Genomic DNA, 18,250 nt, shown 5'->3' with positions numbered 1-18,250 from the left:
CCATACCACCTCGACGGGATAGTACGTCTAAAGTCAGAAAGGGGTTAAAACTGGCCAAACTAAGAATTAGTGATCTGACAGGGGATGCTATTTGTATGTCACTTTAATTCACTGTAATTGATGCAATATAGTATCAGAGTTAGGGCTCATACTCACTTGCGTGAAATACGGCCGAGTCTCGCATGGTAACACCCGGCTTTGCCGTCGGCACTTGGGAGCCGAGCGTGGAGCTCCATGTATTGCTGTGTGGCTGCACGCTCCGCTCTGGAGTGCCGGCGGCAGAGCCGGGCTTTAACCTGCGAGACTCGGCCGTATTTCACGCAAGTGAGTATGAGTCCTTAGAGCTCTTGCACACGACAGATTTTCTAGTATGAGTGCCATCTGTGGTTTTCACAGACAGCACTTGCACCTATGGTATAGTATGGGGCTGTGCACAGATCTGATTTTGATCTGAGTGTCATATCAAGATCGCCAATGAAAGCTGATGGTCCATTAAGAAAATTGGACTGCACTCGGATGACATCAGAGTGCAGTTTGCTTTTCCATGTCTGACAGACTGGAGAAGTAGGAGACTTTTTTTTTCCCCCTTCCTTTCTGAGAAAAACTGATGCCACTCTGATCACAATAACCAAACCGTTTTTTCCTGCCGCCTCCCACCCCCTGTGCGCCCATAGGGGTGGAGCCGCATATTCATCACTGTAATGAGCGGTACCACGTGACCGCTCATACAGGACAAGCTGCGGCGCTGAGAGGAAGCATCGCGGGAGCTGGGTGAGTATTTTAATGCCAGCGGGCGGGCGCACAGGGGGTGGGAGGCGGCAGGTGACAAGGATCTTTATTTTAAACACAAAAATAATTAAAAAACATTGATTTTTCATTCCTTCTCTCCAGCGAACACTGCTGGAGAGAAGGAATGCATGGCGGCTTCAGCACCACACGCTGGGGGACAGCGCTTACTGTAGCGCTGTCTCCTGCACGGTCCGTGTGGTACTCATCCGTGTGCAGTACGCGTTTACACGGACCCATTGACTTTAATGGGTCCGTGTGATCCGTGCGCTCCCACGAACACTGACATGTCTTTGTGTTTTTCAAAAGGACACACGGTCCGTGAAAACACGCTGACATGTGCAGAGACACATTTATTTTAATGTGTCTACGTGAGTCAGTGTCTCTGGTACGTGAGAAAACTGTCACCACACTTACCGGAGCCACGCTGGGAAGACAGTGCTTCCTCACCTACTGTATCCTCACCCATCCCTTGTAGATTGTGAGCCCTCGCGGGCAGGGTCCTCTCTCCTCCTGTTCCAGTTGTGACTTGTATTGTTCAAGATTATTGTACTTGTTTTTATTATGTATACCCCTCCTCACATGTAAAGCGCCATGGAATAAATGGCGCTATAATAATAAATAATAATAATAATAATAATACTGTAGCGCTTTCTCCTGCACGGTCTGTGTGGTACTCAGTCGGCACACGGGCGGCACACGGCTGCCGCTCGTGTGCCACACTGATATGCCACGTGAGCTCACGGACACACGGACACGGATAACTCCGGTACCGATTTTTCCAGTACCGGAATTATTTGGACGTGTGAGACTGGCCTTATATAGTGTGGTGGCACATGCACACCAATCACTCACAAGGTACTGCCCACTTTGCTTTAATACAAATATACACATAATAAGCAATTATTTTTCCAAACTCCTTATTCCCACTACATAATCGAATACAGTCTTAGCATAAGACAAAGAAAAATATAAAAATACAACAAGAAATTTTACAAAAAATCACACTGTCAGACAAACAACCAATCTAATATATAAAGCTGAATGTGTGTATGTATGTATGTATGTATGTATGTGTGTATGTCCGGGATTGGCATCTGAACCATCGCAGCTACAGCCACAAAATTTTGCACAGTCACACGTCTGGACCCCGAGAGCGTCATAGGCTATGTTGTGAGGTGACATTTTAACCCCGCGCTTTCCAATTCACCAAACAATTTTGCCCCTATCTACATAATGGGGAAAAGGTGAAAGGAAAAGTGTTGGAGGCGTCGCAGCTACAGGCACAAAATTTTGCACAGTCACACGTCTGGACCCCGAGAGCGTCAAAGCTATGTTGTGAGGTGAAATTTTAACCCCGCGCTTTCCAATTCACCAAACAATTTTGCCCCTATCTACATAATGGGGAAAAAATGAAAGGAAAAGTGTTGGAGGCAAATTAACAGCTGCCAGATGTGAACAAGGGGGACTTAAAGAATGAGAGCGATGGCGCCAAAGAGTATATACTGTACAGTTGCTAAGGTGGGGCCCCGACATGGGATAATCACCACACCACCACGGGGATATGAACACACACACACAAAATGCGCCACACACTATCACGTGCTCGAACACATATACCACCCTCAGCGCACATTTCACCACACATACACCAACCTCGCCACATAAAAGTCGAAACACAAAAGTCGAAACACAAAAGTCGCCGCTCAAAACTCGCCACGCACAAAACTCTCCACATGCAAAACTCGCCACACGTGCAAAACTCACCTCATGGAAAACTCGCCACACGCAAAACTTGCATACGCGGAAAAATTGCCACATGCACAAAAGTTGCAACACATGCTAAAGTTGCCTCACACAAAACTTGCACATACGCAAAAGACACCACACATAAAACTCGCCACGCGCAAAACTCGCCATGCGCAAAACTTGCTGCACACAACTTGCTACACTAACCTGTCACATGCAACTCGACACACAAAAAGTTGCTACACGAATGTCGCCACACAAAACTCATCTCACAAAAGTCGCTACATGCATGTCGCCACACGCAACTCAACACACACAACTTGACACACGAAACTCGCCCTAAAACACACACAAGTCTGGTATTATCCTTCAAAAATAAAAATCTGATTAATAAGCAGACAAACTACAAGAGCAACAAATGTACCATATAGGAATCTGGCAGCTGTCAGTCACATGACCAGTCTATTATGTGTATGTGTGAGCTAATATATACTGCCAGGGGGTGGGCTTACTGTTGGCTGGGGATTTATCAGGCTGCCAATTTAGCTTACAAATACTGAGGTAAAAATACTGACCAAATAACGTGTGAATGAGGTCTAATACAGGAGGAGATGACATACAGATATATACTATATACAGGAGGAGATGACACACAGGTATATACTATTTACAGGTGAGATGACGCACAGGTATATACTATATACAGGAGGAGATGACACACAGATATATACTATATACAGGAGAGATGACACACAGGTATATACTATATATAGAGGAGGAGATGACATACAGGTACATACTACATACAGCAGGAGATGACATACAGGTATATACTATATACAGGAGGAGATGACACACAGGTATATACTATATACAGGAGCAGATTACCTACAGGTATATAGTATATACAGGAGGAGATGACATACAGGTATATGCTATGTATAGGAGGAGATGACATTCAGGTATATACTATATACAGGAGGAGATGACACACAGATATATACTATATATAGGTGAGATGACACACAGGTATATACTATATACAGGAGGAGATGACATACAGGTATATACTATATACAAGGGACATGACACACAGCAGGTATATACTTTATACAGGGGAGATGACATACAGGTATATACTATATACAGGAGATGACATACAGGTGTATACTATATATAAGGGAGATGACAAACATGTATATACTGAGGTGAAAATGAGAGGTGTGAGGTGAAAATAAAAAGGTGTGAGTGCAAAATGAGAGGAGTGAGGGAAAATGGAGTGATCGGAAAATCAGATCAGATGTGAGGTCGAAATGACAAGTGTTAGGGGGGAATGAGAGGAGTGAGGGGGAAAATAAGAGGAGTGAGGGGGAAAATGAGAGGTGTGAGGGAGAAAAAGAGATGTGAGGGGGAAAATGAAAGATGTGATGGGGAAAATGAGAGGCGTGATGGGAAAATAAGAGAAGTGAGGTGCTATAACTAACCACAGATATTTACTATGCCCAGGCAACGCCGGGCTCTTCAGCTAGTCTACTATATAATTGTCTAAGGGTCACTTCCGTCTTTCTGTCTGTCTGTCTTTCTGTCTGTCTGTCACGGATATTCATTGGTCGCGGCCTCTGTCTGTCATGGAATCCAAGTCGCTGATTGGTCGTGGCAAAACGCCCACGATCATTGCCACGACCAATCAGCGACGCGCACAGTCTGGAAGAAAATGGCCGCTCCTTACTCCCCGCACTCAGTGCCCGGCGCCGCATTCTCCCCTCCGGTCACCGCTCACACAGGGTTAATGCCGGCGGTAACGGACCGCGTTATGCCGCGGGTAACGCACTCCGTAACCACTGCTATTAACCCTGTGTGTCCCCAATTTTTTACTATTGAGGCTGCCTATGTGGCATCAATAGTAAAAAAATGTAATGTTAAAAATAATAATAATAAAAAAACCTGCTATACTCACACTCCATAGTCCGCCGAGCCGCTCGCGCCGGCCGCCATCTTCCGTTCCCGGCGATGCATTGCGAAATTACCCAGAAGACTTAGCGGTATCGCGAGACCGCTAAGTCTTCTGGGTAATTTCGCAATGCATCCTGGGAACGGAACATGGCGGCCGGCGCGAGCGGCTCGGCGGAGCTTCGGTGGATCTCAAGCGTCGGCAACCGCTTCCTGGATCCAGGCGCCAACGGAAGGTGAGTATATAACTATTTTTTATTTTATTTCTTTTTTTTTTAACAGGGATATCATGCCCACATTGCTATATACGTGGGCTGCGCAATATACAACGTGGGCTGCGCAATGTACTACATGGGCTGCGCAATGTACTACGTGGGCTGCGCAATGTACTACGTGGGCTGCGCAATGTACTACGTGGACTGCGCAATGTACTACGTGGGCTGCGCAATGTACTACGTGGGCTGCGCAATATACTACGTGGGCTGCGCAATATGCAACGTGGGCTGCGCAATATACAACGTGGGCTGCGCAATATACAACGTGGGCTGCGCAATGTACAACGTGGGCTGCGCAATGTACAACGTGGGCTGCGCAATGTACAACGTGGGCTGCGCAATGTACAACGTGGGCTGCGCAATATACTACGTGGGCTGCGCAATATACTACGTGGACTGCCCAATATACTACGTGGGCTGCGCAATATACCACGTGGCATGCGCAATATACTACGTGGGCTGCGCAGTATACAACGTGGGCTGCGCAATATACAACGTGGGCTGCGCAATGTACTACGTGGGCTGCGCAATGTACTGCGTGGGCTGCGCAATGTACTGCGTGGGCTGCGCAATGTACTGCGTGGGCTGCGCAATGTACTGCGTGGGCTGCGCAATGTACTGCGTGGGCTGCGCAATGTACTGCGTTGGCTACGCAATGTACTGCGTGGGCTGCGCAATGTACTGCGTGGGCTGCGCAATGTACTGCGTGGGCTGCTCAATGTACTACGTGGGCTGTGCTATACACTACGCATTCATATTCTAGAGTACCCGATGCGTTAGATTCGGGCCACCATCTAGTCATATATAAATCTGAACACATTGTTATTTAAACCAAATCCCAATCAGGACTCACCCCATTGTTTGTTTGTCACCTGACCTAAAGGTCCTGGCAAGATATTCAGTCTCTGCACAGACTGAACTATGGCGGAGACATCCAATGGCTAGTCAGCAGAGACATGGAGCAGGGCACATGCAAGGTGTGTATGTGTATATGTAGCAGAGCTGTGTGCATACTGTGGAGACCTCACACTGTGTGTGGGGGGCATTGTGGAGACCATGAAAATGATACCACGCTGTGAGGGAACACATGTAGAGGAGGATGAGGTTAGGCTATGTTCACACATTGCATGTTTTTCAGCATTTTTTTATGCTAATCTTCAGCTGTGTTTTACAGCACCAGCAAAGTCTATGAGACTTCAGAGATCTCATGCACACGGCTTGGGTTATTTTGTCCTCACTATTTTGTCCTCACTATTTTGTCAGATACCTTGTTTTTTGCCAAATGCAGCATGTCACTTCTTTCAGAGTTTTTCACCATTGAAAGCAATAGGTGGTGCAAAAAATGCAGAAGAAATGCAGGTATGAGATTTTGCTGTGTTTTTGATATCAAAACCTGATGAGGTAGAGTCAGATTTTTTTTTTCATTGTTTCTTACTGCCAAGAGATTATTTTTTGCCTTAGAAAAAAAAACAGCAAAAATGCAACGTGTCAACAAAGCCTAAGGGTACTGATTAAGTGTAAAATAGAAATTGACACGCCATAGGCATGGTGGATTTGTATATACCTATGAAGCTATAAAGTTGAGAACCATGGTTACTCTACAAATCACAGGCTGTGCTCGGAATGTAAAACACGGACAGCTGAATTTAGCCAAAGGCCTTAGTCACACATTCATATATATCAAGGTCTGAAACTGCAATTTAATGACTGGTCACTCAGTGCATAGTGAGCGGCGGCTGTAACAGCACCCCGACACTGACTGACAGGCGGTTTTGTACCGATGCACTGCAGAGCCAACAGTCAGTGTTGGGATGTGGTTACAGCCGCCGCTCATTGAGCGGTGACGGAAGCACCAGCCGTGTCTATAGGACTGAAAGCCTGAGGCTGCTGGGAAGAATAAAGTTAATTTCCTCCCAATAGCTGGTTTTCAGTGCAGCAACCACACAAAGTCAGAGCGCTATTAACCCCAGTGATAACTAGTTATCCATTATTGATCGCAATATGGCTTCTATAATTCGCCCAAATTGTGGCTGGCAACTGTCTCTCAGAGCGCAATGTGGCTCTCAAGGTAAAAAATGTTGGGGACCACTGATCTAGAGGCTGACATTTTTGCCCATTCTTCCTTGCACACTCGCTTTAGCTCAGTAAGATTGGATGAAGACGTCCGTGAAGAGCAATTTTCAAGTGTTTCCACAGACTCTCAATTGGATTTAGGTCTGGACTGTGACTGGGCCATTCATACACATGAATATGTTTTAATCAAAACCATTCAATTGTAGCTCTGGCAGTGTATTTAGGGTCGTTGTCCTGCTGAATGGTGAACCTACGACCCAGTGTAAAGTCCTTTGCAGTCTCTAAGGCTAGGTTCCCGCGATAAAATTTTAGTGCGCTGTGTATTTTTGCTATATCAAAAACACAGCGTCTTCCAGTTCCAGCAAAGTGGATAGGATTTATAGAAATGTCATGCCCACTGTGGTTTTTTTTTAACGCAGCATAAACTGTCCTGCGCTGAGTGTTTCAAATTCCAGCATGTCCATTTCTCTTACAGGTATGTTTTGAGTTAATGGTGAGGCCCAGATGTTGCAGAGGGGCCAGCTGGGAGATGTAGTTTCACTGGTAGCGGAGTTCAATGTCATGGTAGCTGAAGTGGGTCGCTGGACCTCTAAACACTTCCATCGTGTCCACAACAATTGTCAATAGCAGGAGGTGGCACTTACAGAGATGGTATAGGACCCCTGGGGGCCCTCCTGTAGAGGCGATGTCTGGGTGCAGGAGCGCCCGTGATGTTTGTGCAATTTTAATGACGATAAAGTGACGGTAGTTCACAGTATAGGTTACACTGCTTATTATGCGTATAAAAGAACGAGTCTTCTTCTTCTCAAACAAGTTTAGAGTCTCTCAGGGCAGCTGGAGCACGGTTCGTTTCACTTGCTATTGGGGGAAATATTATGCACAGTGCAGGTAATGCTACACTTGATGGCGGGACTGTCACGAGTTGGCTCCCTGTGAGGTCATGATTAAGGGAGCTTAGTCTCCAGAAACGCGTTGAGATTCTTACCCATATGGCTTGTGCTGAAGTCTGTATCCTCTATGCTTAATAGTATGTGAATAAAGAAAACTCTTTTTTACGGATTCGGTGAAGCTGGACATGCTTTTCCCTGTGGCGACGCAGTAATAGTATGGAGTTACACACAGTTTTGGCCCTACTGTTCCCTATTGCAGGGGTTTGGTAGGACAAAGTTTGTGGTGTGGCAGACATGATGGATAGAAGCACAGTAGGCAGGAGGGTGCTTGCTCAGCCTTATCTCTCCTCACTGTATCAGGCTTCACTTCTTTATGGTGGTGATTATTTGGCCAATGGTGTCCCCTCAGTGTGGACTGGAATGGATTCAGGGAGTAGTTCTGGCACAATGGAACAAATCCACTACCACTCAACAAATGTTTCACTAAGGAGCTGTAGATCAGGTACTGGGATACTACAGGTACACTGAGTTTTCTGTATGAAATTTCCACATAGACTTGCATAAGGGGCAGAAATTCCGCAGGTAAAAAACGCGTTTTTTAAGTGCGTTTCCGTGGCAGAAACAGACAAAAAATGCAGGTAATCCTCACCTCAGTATGTCAATAAAGTTTTGTCAAAGCTAAATGCTAGGAAGTATAAAAAACAAAGCATCTTTATTTAAAGCATGACACACCAACAATAGACAAACTGCAGTGTTAAGAACATGCTAAAAACACACACAAAAATGCAATACCAAAATTCAAGTAACCTAGTTTAAATAATTGGTGCAGATATTCTGCTACATTAAAAACTCAACAAAAGCACATCATGAGAACGTAGCCTAATAGGTTTTGCCCTACATTTAACTCCATCTATCTTCCCATTACTCTGACCAACTTCCCTGTCCCTGCTGAAGAAAAGCTTTCCCACAGCATGATTCTGCCACCACCATGGTTGACTTTGGGGATGATGCTTTCAGAATGATGTGCAGTATTAGTTTTCCGCACACATAGGAATTTGCATTTAGCTCAAAAAGCTCTACTTTGGTCTAAATCTGACCAGAACACCTTCTTCCACATGCTAGCAGTGTCCCCTACATGGCTGTTTGCAAACTGCAAAAGAGACTCCTTATAGCTTGCTTTAAAAAATAGCTTTGTTCTTGCCACTGTGCCACATGGGCAAGATTTGTGGAGTATACGACTAATACTTGTCCTGTGGACAGATTCTCCCACCTCAGCTGTGGATCTCTGAGCATCTTGGCTGCTTCTCTAATTAGTGCTCTACTTGCTTAGGATGTCAGAATAGGTGGACGGCCATGTTTTGGTAGGTTTTCAGTTGTGCCATACTCCTTCCATTTTTGGATGATGGATTGAAGCTCTGTGAGATATTTAGCGCTTGTTTTATTTTTTTTATAACCTAACCCTGCTTTACTCTTCTCCACAACTTTATCCCTGACCTGTCTGGTGTGTTCTTTGGTTTTCATGATGCTGTTTGATTCATAGTGTTCTTAAATAAACCACCGAGGCCTTCACAGAACAGCTTTCATTATACTGAGAATACATATACAAATGCAAGTCACAATTTTCAAATTTATAGTTTTAAAATAATAGGAAAACCAAGTATCATTTCCTTTACACTTCACAAATACTTGATACTTAGTGTTGGAATATCACATAAAATACATTTGTTTGTGGGTGTAACGTGAAAAAAATGTGCAAAGTTCACAGGTTATGAACACTTTTTCAAGGCACTGTGTATCAAAAAATATGCCCTAATTTTGCACTTTACCTTTCCCTTTGACTCCAAACAGTTGTCCTCCCTCAAGAGAATGCAGGTTAGATTATTCACATAGGCCCGCACCACCAGATTCATCACTTCGTAATGTTTTGTATATGTGACATTGTGAAGTAATGCCTCCTGGGATAGAGGAAGCCAGCTGTTTTTGTTATTGGGAAAAGTAATTTGACCTTAGGGTAAGCAGCAATTCTCATAATGGAAACTTAGGGCCTTCAAATGGATGGAGAAGTCAATTTCCTCTTTGGGATATAGTTATGATGGCAGAGCTGTATTCCCCAATGAGAAGGTGGAACCAGATCCAGCAATTGTAATTTGGCAGCCAGATGCTCACACAGCTGTTTTAATATAGATCTTACAGGGAATAAGTCTTAGTGAAATTCTTTTGGAGAAAATGTTATTTTGCCAAAAATAGATGATTAAGGTCATACTTTATTCCTGGAGGTCATTCATCATACTCATTACTCTATGCCCAGTTCTATCACGGAGATATTTAGGAAAATTGAGGCTAGGGACAACTGAATTATGAATTAAAGGGGCATTTTTTTTTACCTAAATGCGTTTATTTTAGGCTAAAAAGAGCATTTTTGCGGAAAGAAAAATCTATACAAGACATTGCAGCATGTGACCAATGCTGATTTTATCTGTGAAGTGTAGCAAAGCCAGGTAGGACTGGGTTAAATCCTAGCACTGCAGGTCTAGAGTAGATGCATCTAACTTGAATAAGACCCCTGGCCAGTGTTGACTCAGTGTGTGTCAGTCTGTTGGATTGAGCAGAATCGAGTGTGCTGAAGCTGGTGAGTGTCCAGTCAAAATGTAAGCTGTAGCTTGTAGAGAGACAAGCCAGAGTCTCTCTCTGTTTGGAGAGTACATGAAAAAGCTAGGAAAGTTGAGCAGTCTGTGTGATGGAATTTGCTGGAGCTCGGGCTGAAGGGGATATCGAGGGGGATCGTGCCTCTTCTGTGTATGAAGTTTGCTCCGTGAGAAAAGGACTGTAATCTGTTCGAGTTAGCCTGCACTAACATATATGTGTCTGCAGCATGAACTGTTTATTTGCTGTGCTACCTTTGTGACCAGAAGAAGCTGTTTTGGTTTTAAATCTCTTGGAGGTTTATGAAAGCAATAAAACTGCACCTGTTTGCACCAAACAGCATTGCCTGTATGAATACTTCCTAATGGCTACCTGCGAGAATGAATCCCTACAGAGGTAAAACATGTTTTTAAAAGGCAGGGAAATGTTTTGCCTTACAGAAAGCAGCAGCTGCGAACCCCATGGTGTCCTGTCTGTATACTTTATTTTGCTTCCTCCCCTGCCCAGGAGCTGTGGTATGATGAGACCATGTCCCTGTATGGTCAAACACGGCCATTACACAGTACACAGCAGAGACACATTTACAAAATTATCTCAACGCAGTAACATTTTTTTTCAAACAAATCAAATTGTGGAACGTATTATTATTCCAAGATCTATTGATTAAAATTTGGTCTTGGGACAACTCCTTTAAGGTGCTCATACACATAAAATTAAAGTTAATGGAAATGGCCGACTTAGAATGTAGTGACCCATCAACAAACTCTCGTAATCTCTCGAAGCATTAATTAATTGTTGGATTTTCTACATGATCGGTACTGGCTGCATTGAATAGTGGAGCTCATCGGCCAATCTGACTTGTGTATGGGGCCATCACAGAATGAACAATTGTTCGTCAAACCATTTTAATCTAATGTGTACTGCCAGCTTTAGTGTCACTGGTCTTGATGAAAATGCTTCGAAATGTCCTGTAATTTTCTTTTGTTTTTGGGCTTTTCAATGTCTGTCATTGTTTCCTTCATTAGCCGTGTTGCAGGTTATGCTTTGGGGTCATTGTCCTGTTGAAAAATAAATGATGGTCCAACTAAACGCAAACCGGATGGAATAGCATGCCGCTGCAAGATGCTGTGGTAGCCATGCTGGTTCAGTATGCCTTCAATTTTGAATAAATCCCCAACAGTGTCACAAGCAAAGCACCCCCACACCATCACACCTCCTCCTCCATGCTTCACGGTGGGACCCAGGCATGTAGAGTCCATCCGTTCACCTTTTCTGCGTCGCACAAAGACACGGTGGTTGGAACCAAAGATTTCAAATTTGGACTCATCAGACCAAAGCACAGATTTCCACTGGTCTAATGTCCATTCCTTGTGTTCTTTAGCCCAAACAAGTCTCTTCTGCTTGTTGCCTGTTCTTAGCAGTGGTTTCCTAGCAGCTATTTTACCATGAAGGCCTGCTTCACAAAGTCTCCTCTTAACAGTTGTTGTAGAGATGTGTCTGCTGCTAGAACTCTGTGTGGCATTGACCTGGTCTCTAATCTGTGCTGCTGTTAACCTGCGATTTCTGAGGCTGGTGACTCGGATAAACTTATCCTCAGAAGCAGATTTGACTCTTGGTCTTTGGAGCGGCCCCCAAACGCAGGACAGCGGGGTACTTGGTACCGGGTCCCTCAGTTCTGGGGATGTCACGGTGGCCTGACCCGATTTGTGGCCCTGCTAAGGGGTGCCCAATTAAAGATGTAGGTGATGGTGTAGGTCGCAGTAAATGATGAGGACACAAGATTGCAGTCTCTTTAGCTTTTTACTGAAGGCTTCGGCATCCGCAATCCAGAGCACTGCTAACAGGGCTGGCTGAGACCGGCCGGTCCGAAGGCACATCCAGAGTTCCCTTTGCAGGTGAAAATCAGTAGCCTTCCTACTAGCGCCTGGGTGTTGTAGTACCTCCCTGCTGAGCACTACGGGATAGTCCTCACAACTGTCGTGTATATTTCTGTTCTCTCTCTCCATCCCCAGATGATATGGATAGGACGCACCCATATGACGGGGTAGGCCTGGAGTTATTTTATAGGGACCCTAGAGACGCCCCTCTCCCACAATTGCCTCCGTTGTCTTCATTAGGTGTAAAGGTGAGACAGCCAGCCTAGAGTTAACTGCCCTGCCGTAGTTCAAACTAATGCGTAGAGTCTATTACTTCCTCCGGCGTTCCAGCCGCCGGCTACGCGCCTCAAAAGGATGTTGCCGATCTTGGGGCACGACTGTTATGACCTGGTGGTTAAGAGGCCACACCGATATGACCTGGTGGCTAAAACGCAACATGGGACGAGCTCTGAGAAGGTGGTATCTCTACTGACCGCAGTCCCTAATCCTAACAACAACACTAGTAATAGCCGTGGGATGTTCCTGACTCTCCCTAGACACCTCTTCACAGCCTAAGAATTAACTACCCCTAAAGAAGGAAATAGAAAGCTATCTTGCCTCAGAGAAAACCCCAAAAGGAAAGATAGCCCCCCACAAATATTGGCTGTGAGTGGAGAGGGAAATGACATACACAGAAATGAAATCAGTTTTCAGCAAAGGAGGCCAATACTAAACTTGATAGACAGAGAGAAAAGGATACTGTGCGGTCAGTATTAAAAACTACAAAAATCCACGCAGAGTTTACAAAAATGAACTCCACACCGACTCACGGTGTGGAGGGGCAAATCTGCTTCCCAGAGCTTCCAGCTAGCCTGAATATGACATAGTGACAAGCTGGACAAAAAGAGACATATTTGCAAAGCAATAATGTCCAAAGCAAATGGACGAACAAGAACTAGCAGAACTTATCTTTTGCTGACAAGGACAGGCCATATGAGAAATCCAAGGAGAGAACCAAATCCAACCTAAGACATTGACAGCTGGCATGAACTAAAGCCCAGAGCAGGTTTAAATAACAAACCCAGGCAAGGCGATCAGTGATGGCAGCTGCTACAGCTACCTAACGGAGCAGCAGTTCCACTCGAAACCACCAGAGGGAGCCCAAGGGCAGAACTCACAAAAATACCATTAGCAACCACAGGAGGGAGCTCCAGAACGGAATTCACAACAACGACTCCTTCTGGTTCTATGGCCTTTGTGCTGTGATCTCGTTTCTCACTTCTCCACAATATACTTCGCTTCGTGTCCTTTCTTTAAATGCCGTCACAATGAGGTGCAGGCAAGGCTCCGTAACGATCTGTCCTGTGCTAGGCCACTGTCAGGATCCCACCCCTGACAGGGACCCCCTGAATCTTCCCAAGCAACCTCTTCTCTCACTAGATGTTACCTGGGCAAAATCCAGTCAGCTTCTCCCTAACTTCCTATCCAACCCCCAGTTTTACCAGAGTGTGAGGAGTGGCCTAATACATAGAACCTTTTGCTCCCCCTGGTGGCCGGAGTGTGAAGTGTAATGTGTGACTGTGATACCTGGTCAGGTGAACTCCTTTAGTGCCATCAGACGTACCATCACTCCTCTTAGCGGCAGAGCGACAATACTGCAACGACCAGGATTCTGGGGCGCTGCACCCCCCCCCCCCCCCCCCCCCCGTTGAATCCAGTACTCCCGGACTGGGAAAAGAAGAACAACAATACATGTTAGCAAAAGGCATACAAAATTTTAGAATGCTGTAAACAAATAAATTTAACAGTGCTTCCCTTTATGGGAGGTGAGAACACTTGAACGTTACAAACAGAAACATATTTACATTGTGTTGAAGATTTTAAATAACACTTATTAAATATCTAGCTATAAATAACTATCATTACCCAGCCGGGCATACTATCTACTATCTACTATCTACTAAGTGCAAACTTTTCTGGAACAATAATTTAACTTTTCCTTTAAGGGCGTATACTGGACCCACTAAAGGTATACTATAAGACTAAAAGTGCAAATCAACATTTTTTTTTTTCTAGTTCTCTTTCTCATATGCCGGACTCTCTTGTCTACCCCCACGGGCCTACTGCATCTTTCCTTGGCTTCCTATCATCAGTTCTATTAATCACTTTAACTTCAGTTTTATTCATATAACATTATCAACATTTCTATTTCTTATCACTATCTTTCTAACTACATACTACTACTATGTAAAACATTATTACGGTCTAACTATTTAAGGCACGTTATGGGTTAAGCTAAGTGCAACAATTAGACATTCCCTTTAAGAGGGAAACCAAGTCTCTTCTGAGGTAGTGCAAACTCTCAAGTTGCAAGTCTGTTTAAAGCAAGAACTTCTGCGCTGTAATCAGGAACAGGCTTTTCAAAAAGCTCTTCTTGTTGTAAAACCAGTAGAGGGCACCTTTAAGAAGGTGCAAACCATATACAACAACAGTTTGTGAATCATTCACCGTCCATGATTCGGCAGTCTTTTAGAACAATGATGAACTTGTGCAAAAACATAAAACAATAGGGATCCCGGGTCAACAAAGGGATCCCTTTAAGAACTAACCCTGGTCGGGTTTAAAGCAGCAAAACAGGAGGAAAGCAAACAGTTAACTATTTACATACTCATGGTTCCGAGGTTTATTCTCATGGTAGGTTGCAAGGCATCATTCGGTAGCGAACACTTCCTGGCCTGGGAAGATCTGTGTTCGACTTCTCATCCGATGCGGTATCAATGTCACTAATCGGTTTTTCAGGTATAATCTGGGTTCGAATGTCAGTTTTGGTAGTAAGTTCAGTAGTAGAGATAATGCACACTGTAGTAGTAGTGCTGGGACTCGTCGGTTCAGAGGTAGTCTTAGTCAGGGCAGCAGGTGGCGCTGCGACGGGGCCTATCAATAGATTCTCAGTCACCGGAGCAGGGTCGGCATCCTTACCTGCCGCAGCAGTGTCCTCGATGTCGGCTGGCTCTGCTGGCGGCGGCGTCCGCGACGGTGTTGGCAGCGGCTCCTGTAGCGATATAGGGAGCGGTGGTGGTGATGAGGAATTCTCCGCAGGTGTCGTCCGGTATGCGGTCCTGGTGGTTACCCGCATCTGCAGGAGCTGGTCAATCAACTCCTCCATTCCGGCCTGCAGGAAATCAGTAACAGCGGTGGAGGTCTGGTTACGGTGCCCCTCCGGGTAGCTGGGGGAGTACCCTGCTGTGACCCCACGCTCTGGTCCTGGGCAGCTCGCCATGGCGTCCTCCACGTGGTTTTCTTCTTCCTGGTCCTTTTTCCGTTCTCTCCTTCGTGGGCGGTTTCTCTTTCTTTTTCTCCGCCCTCCATTGAGAATCAGGAGGCGGATCTCGGCTGCTGACGGACACATCCTCAAGGTACAGAAATACTTAGACTGGGTGGCCATTGTTCTTCGCGCTCTTCAGTTTGTCCACGCCCACAAATCCACGCCCTTCTTCTTCTCTTGCACTCCTTGTTGCGCTGTAATGGCGGCGGTTTTGGCGGGAATTTTTGGCGGCAAATAGCAATACACAGTCTTTGCAATAAATCACGATTCAAGCAGAATTCAGTCACAGTTCCAAGGCACACATGACCTGATTCCTCAGGCTTAAGTAGATCCTGTTCGTGACGCCAAGTTGGAGCGGCCCCCAAACGCAGGACAGCGGGGTACTCGGTACTGGGTCCCTCGGTTCTGGGGATGTCACGGTGGCCTGACCCGGTCCGTGGCCCTGCTAAGGGGCGCCCAATTAAAGATGTAGGTGACGGTGTAGGTCGCAGTAAATAACGAGGACAGGATTGCAGTCTCTTTACCTTTTTACTGAAGGCTTCGGCATCCGCAATCCAGAGCACTGCTAACAGGGCTCGCTGAGACCGGCCGGTCCGAAGGCACATCCAAGGTTCCCTTTGCAGGTGGAAATCAGTAGCCTTCCTAGTAGCGCCTGGGTGTTGTAGTACCTCCCTGCTGAGCACCACGGGATAGTCCTCACAACTGTCGTGTATGTTTCTGTTCTCTCTCTCCGTCCCCCAGATGATATGGATAGGACGCACCCGTATGACGGGGTAGGCCTGGAGTTATTTTATAGGGACCCTAGAGATGCCCCTCTCCCACAATTGCCTCCGTTGTCTTCATTAGGTGTAAAGGTGAGACAGCCAACCTAGAGTTAACTGCCCTGCCGTAGTTCAAAGTAATTACTTCCTCGGCGTTCCGGCCGCCGGCTATACGCCTCAGAAGGATGTTGCCGATCTCGGGGCACGACTCCTACTGGTTCTATCGCCTTTGTGCTGTGATCTCGTTTCTCACTTCTCCACAATATACTTTTCTTCGTGTCCTTTCTTAAGATGCCGCCGCAATGAGGTGCAGGCACGGCTCCGTAACGATCTGTCCTGTGCTAGGCCACTGTCAGGATCCCACCCCTGACAGGGACCCCCCTGAATCTTCCCAAGCAACCTCTTCTCTCACTAGATGTAGCCTGGACAAAACCCAGTCAGCTTCTCCCTAACTTCCTATCCAACCCCCAGTTTTACCAGAGTGTGAGGAGTGGCCTAATACATAGAACCGTTTGCTCCCCCTGGTGGCCGGAGTGTGAAGTGTAATGTGTGACTGTGATACCTGGTCAGGTGAACTCCTTTAGTGCCATCAGACGTACCATCACTCCCCTTAGCGGCAGAGCGACAATACTGCAACGACCAGGACTCTGGGGCGCTGCATCTTCCTTTCCTGGGGCGGTCCACATGTGAGCCAGTTTCTTTGTAGTGCTTGATGGTTTTTGCCACAGCACTTGGGGACACTGTCAAAGTTTTCCCAATTTTTCAGACTGACTGACCGTCATTTCTTAAAGTAATGATGGCCACTCGTTTTTTTTACTTAGCTGCTTTTTTCTTGCCATAATACAAATTCTAACAGTCTATTCAGTAGGACTATCAGCTGTGTATCCACCAGACTTCTGCACAACACAACTGATGGTCCCAACCCCATTTATAAGGCAATAAATCCCACTTATTAAACCTGACAGGGCACACCTGTGAAGTGAAAACCATTCCCGGTGACTACCTTTTGAAGCTCATCAAGAGAATGCCAAGAGTGTGCAAAGCAGTCATCAAAGCAAAAGGTGGCTACTTAGAAGAACCTAGAATATAAGACATAATTTCAGTTGTTTCACACTTTTTTGTTAAGTATATAATTCCACATGTGTTAATTCATAGTTTTGATGCCTTCAGTGTGAATGTACAATTTTCATAGTCATGAAAATACAGAAAAATCTTTAAATGAGAAGGTGTGTCCAAACTTTTGGTCTGTACTGTATATATAATATATAATTACCATACTAACAATCGCAAAGCTCCAAAATATGTTTGTTCTAGCATCAGGTAGTCCAGATTTCCCATTGGTCTAAATCTATAAAAGGTATCCATCGTGGGGAGGAGGGTCCAATTTGAAGATTGTGATCCCAGACTTATAATGCACAATGGTATTGTGTTTTCAACTATGGGAAGGGAGTCTCTGTGTGAAATTTCCATTGTACAATTGGTTTTTTATGAACTTTTCGACTTATGTTTGTTATTTTTTTTTTCTGTTTTCCTTTTCGTTAGGTTGAGCTTCATGTTCACCTGGATGGAAGCTTCAAACCAGAGACAATCATCCATTTTGCAAAGTAATAATCTAATCATGCTGTATATTGGTAATAGTTAATATTTTTATGTATTAAAGAACAACCACACACACCACCACCTTAAAAAATACAATCTGAAAGTAGTAATAATTTAGAAACTGAAATGGAAAACAAATATAGACTGTATTTCAACTATAAAATGCTCTACACTTTATTAACCAAGTTACAGTTGTTAGTTTTTAGGCCATAGTAAAAATAAAGAAAGGCAGGTCGTTGCTAACAAAGGCAACTACCTACCTGTTGAACCCGGCACCAGCTCAGGGAGGTCACCGACTGCTCCTGCCGGTGATTCAGCTGCTCCATGTCAAAAGAGCCGATCT

General features: G+C 45.2%; 1 protein-coding gene across 1 annotated transcript in view; it reads left to right on the top strand.

The window, feature by feature from the left end:
• The window catches only part of ADA (adenosine deaminase), a 111,406-nt gene that overhangs the window by 53,509 nt on the left and 39,647 nt on the right, over positions 1-18,250 (top strand). Inside the window, exon 2 of the mRNA XM_077252796.1 lies at positions 17,851-17,912. Coding sequence (XP_077108911.1) covers positions 17,851-17,912 — 62 coding nt within the window. The remainder of the gene's footprint in view (positions 1-17,850; positions 17,913-18,250) is intronic.

The sequence above is a fragment of the Ranitomeya variabilis genome, chromosome 4 (assembly GCF_051348905.1).
Source record: "Ranitomeya variabilis isolate aRanVar5 chromosome 4, aRanVar5.hap1, whole genome shotgun sequence".
Taxonomy (NCBI): domain Eukaryota; kingdom Metazoa; phylum Chordata; class Amphibia; order Anura; family Dendrobatidae; genus Ranitomeya; species Ranitomeya variabilis.
This window is presented reverse-complemented; position numbering and strand designations above follow the sequence as displayed.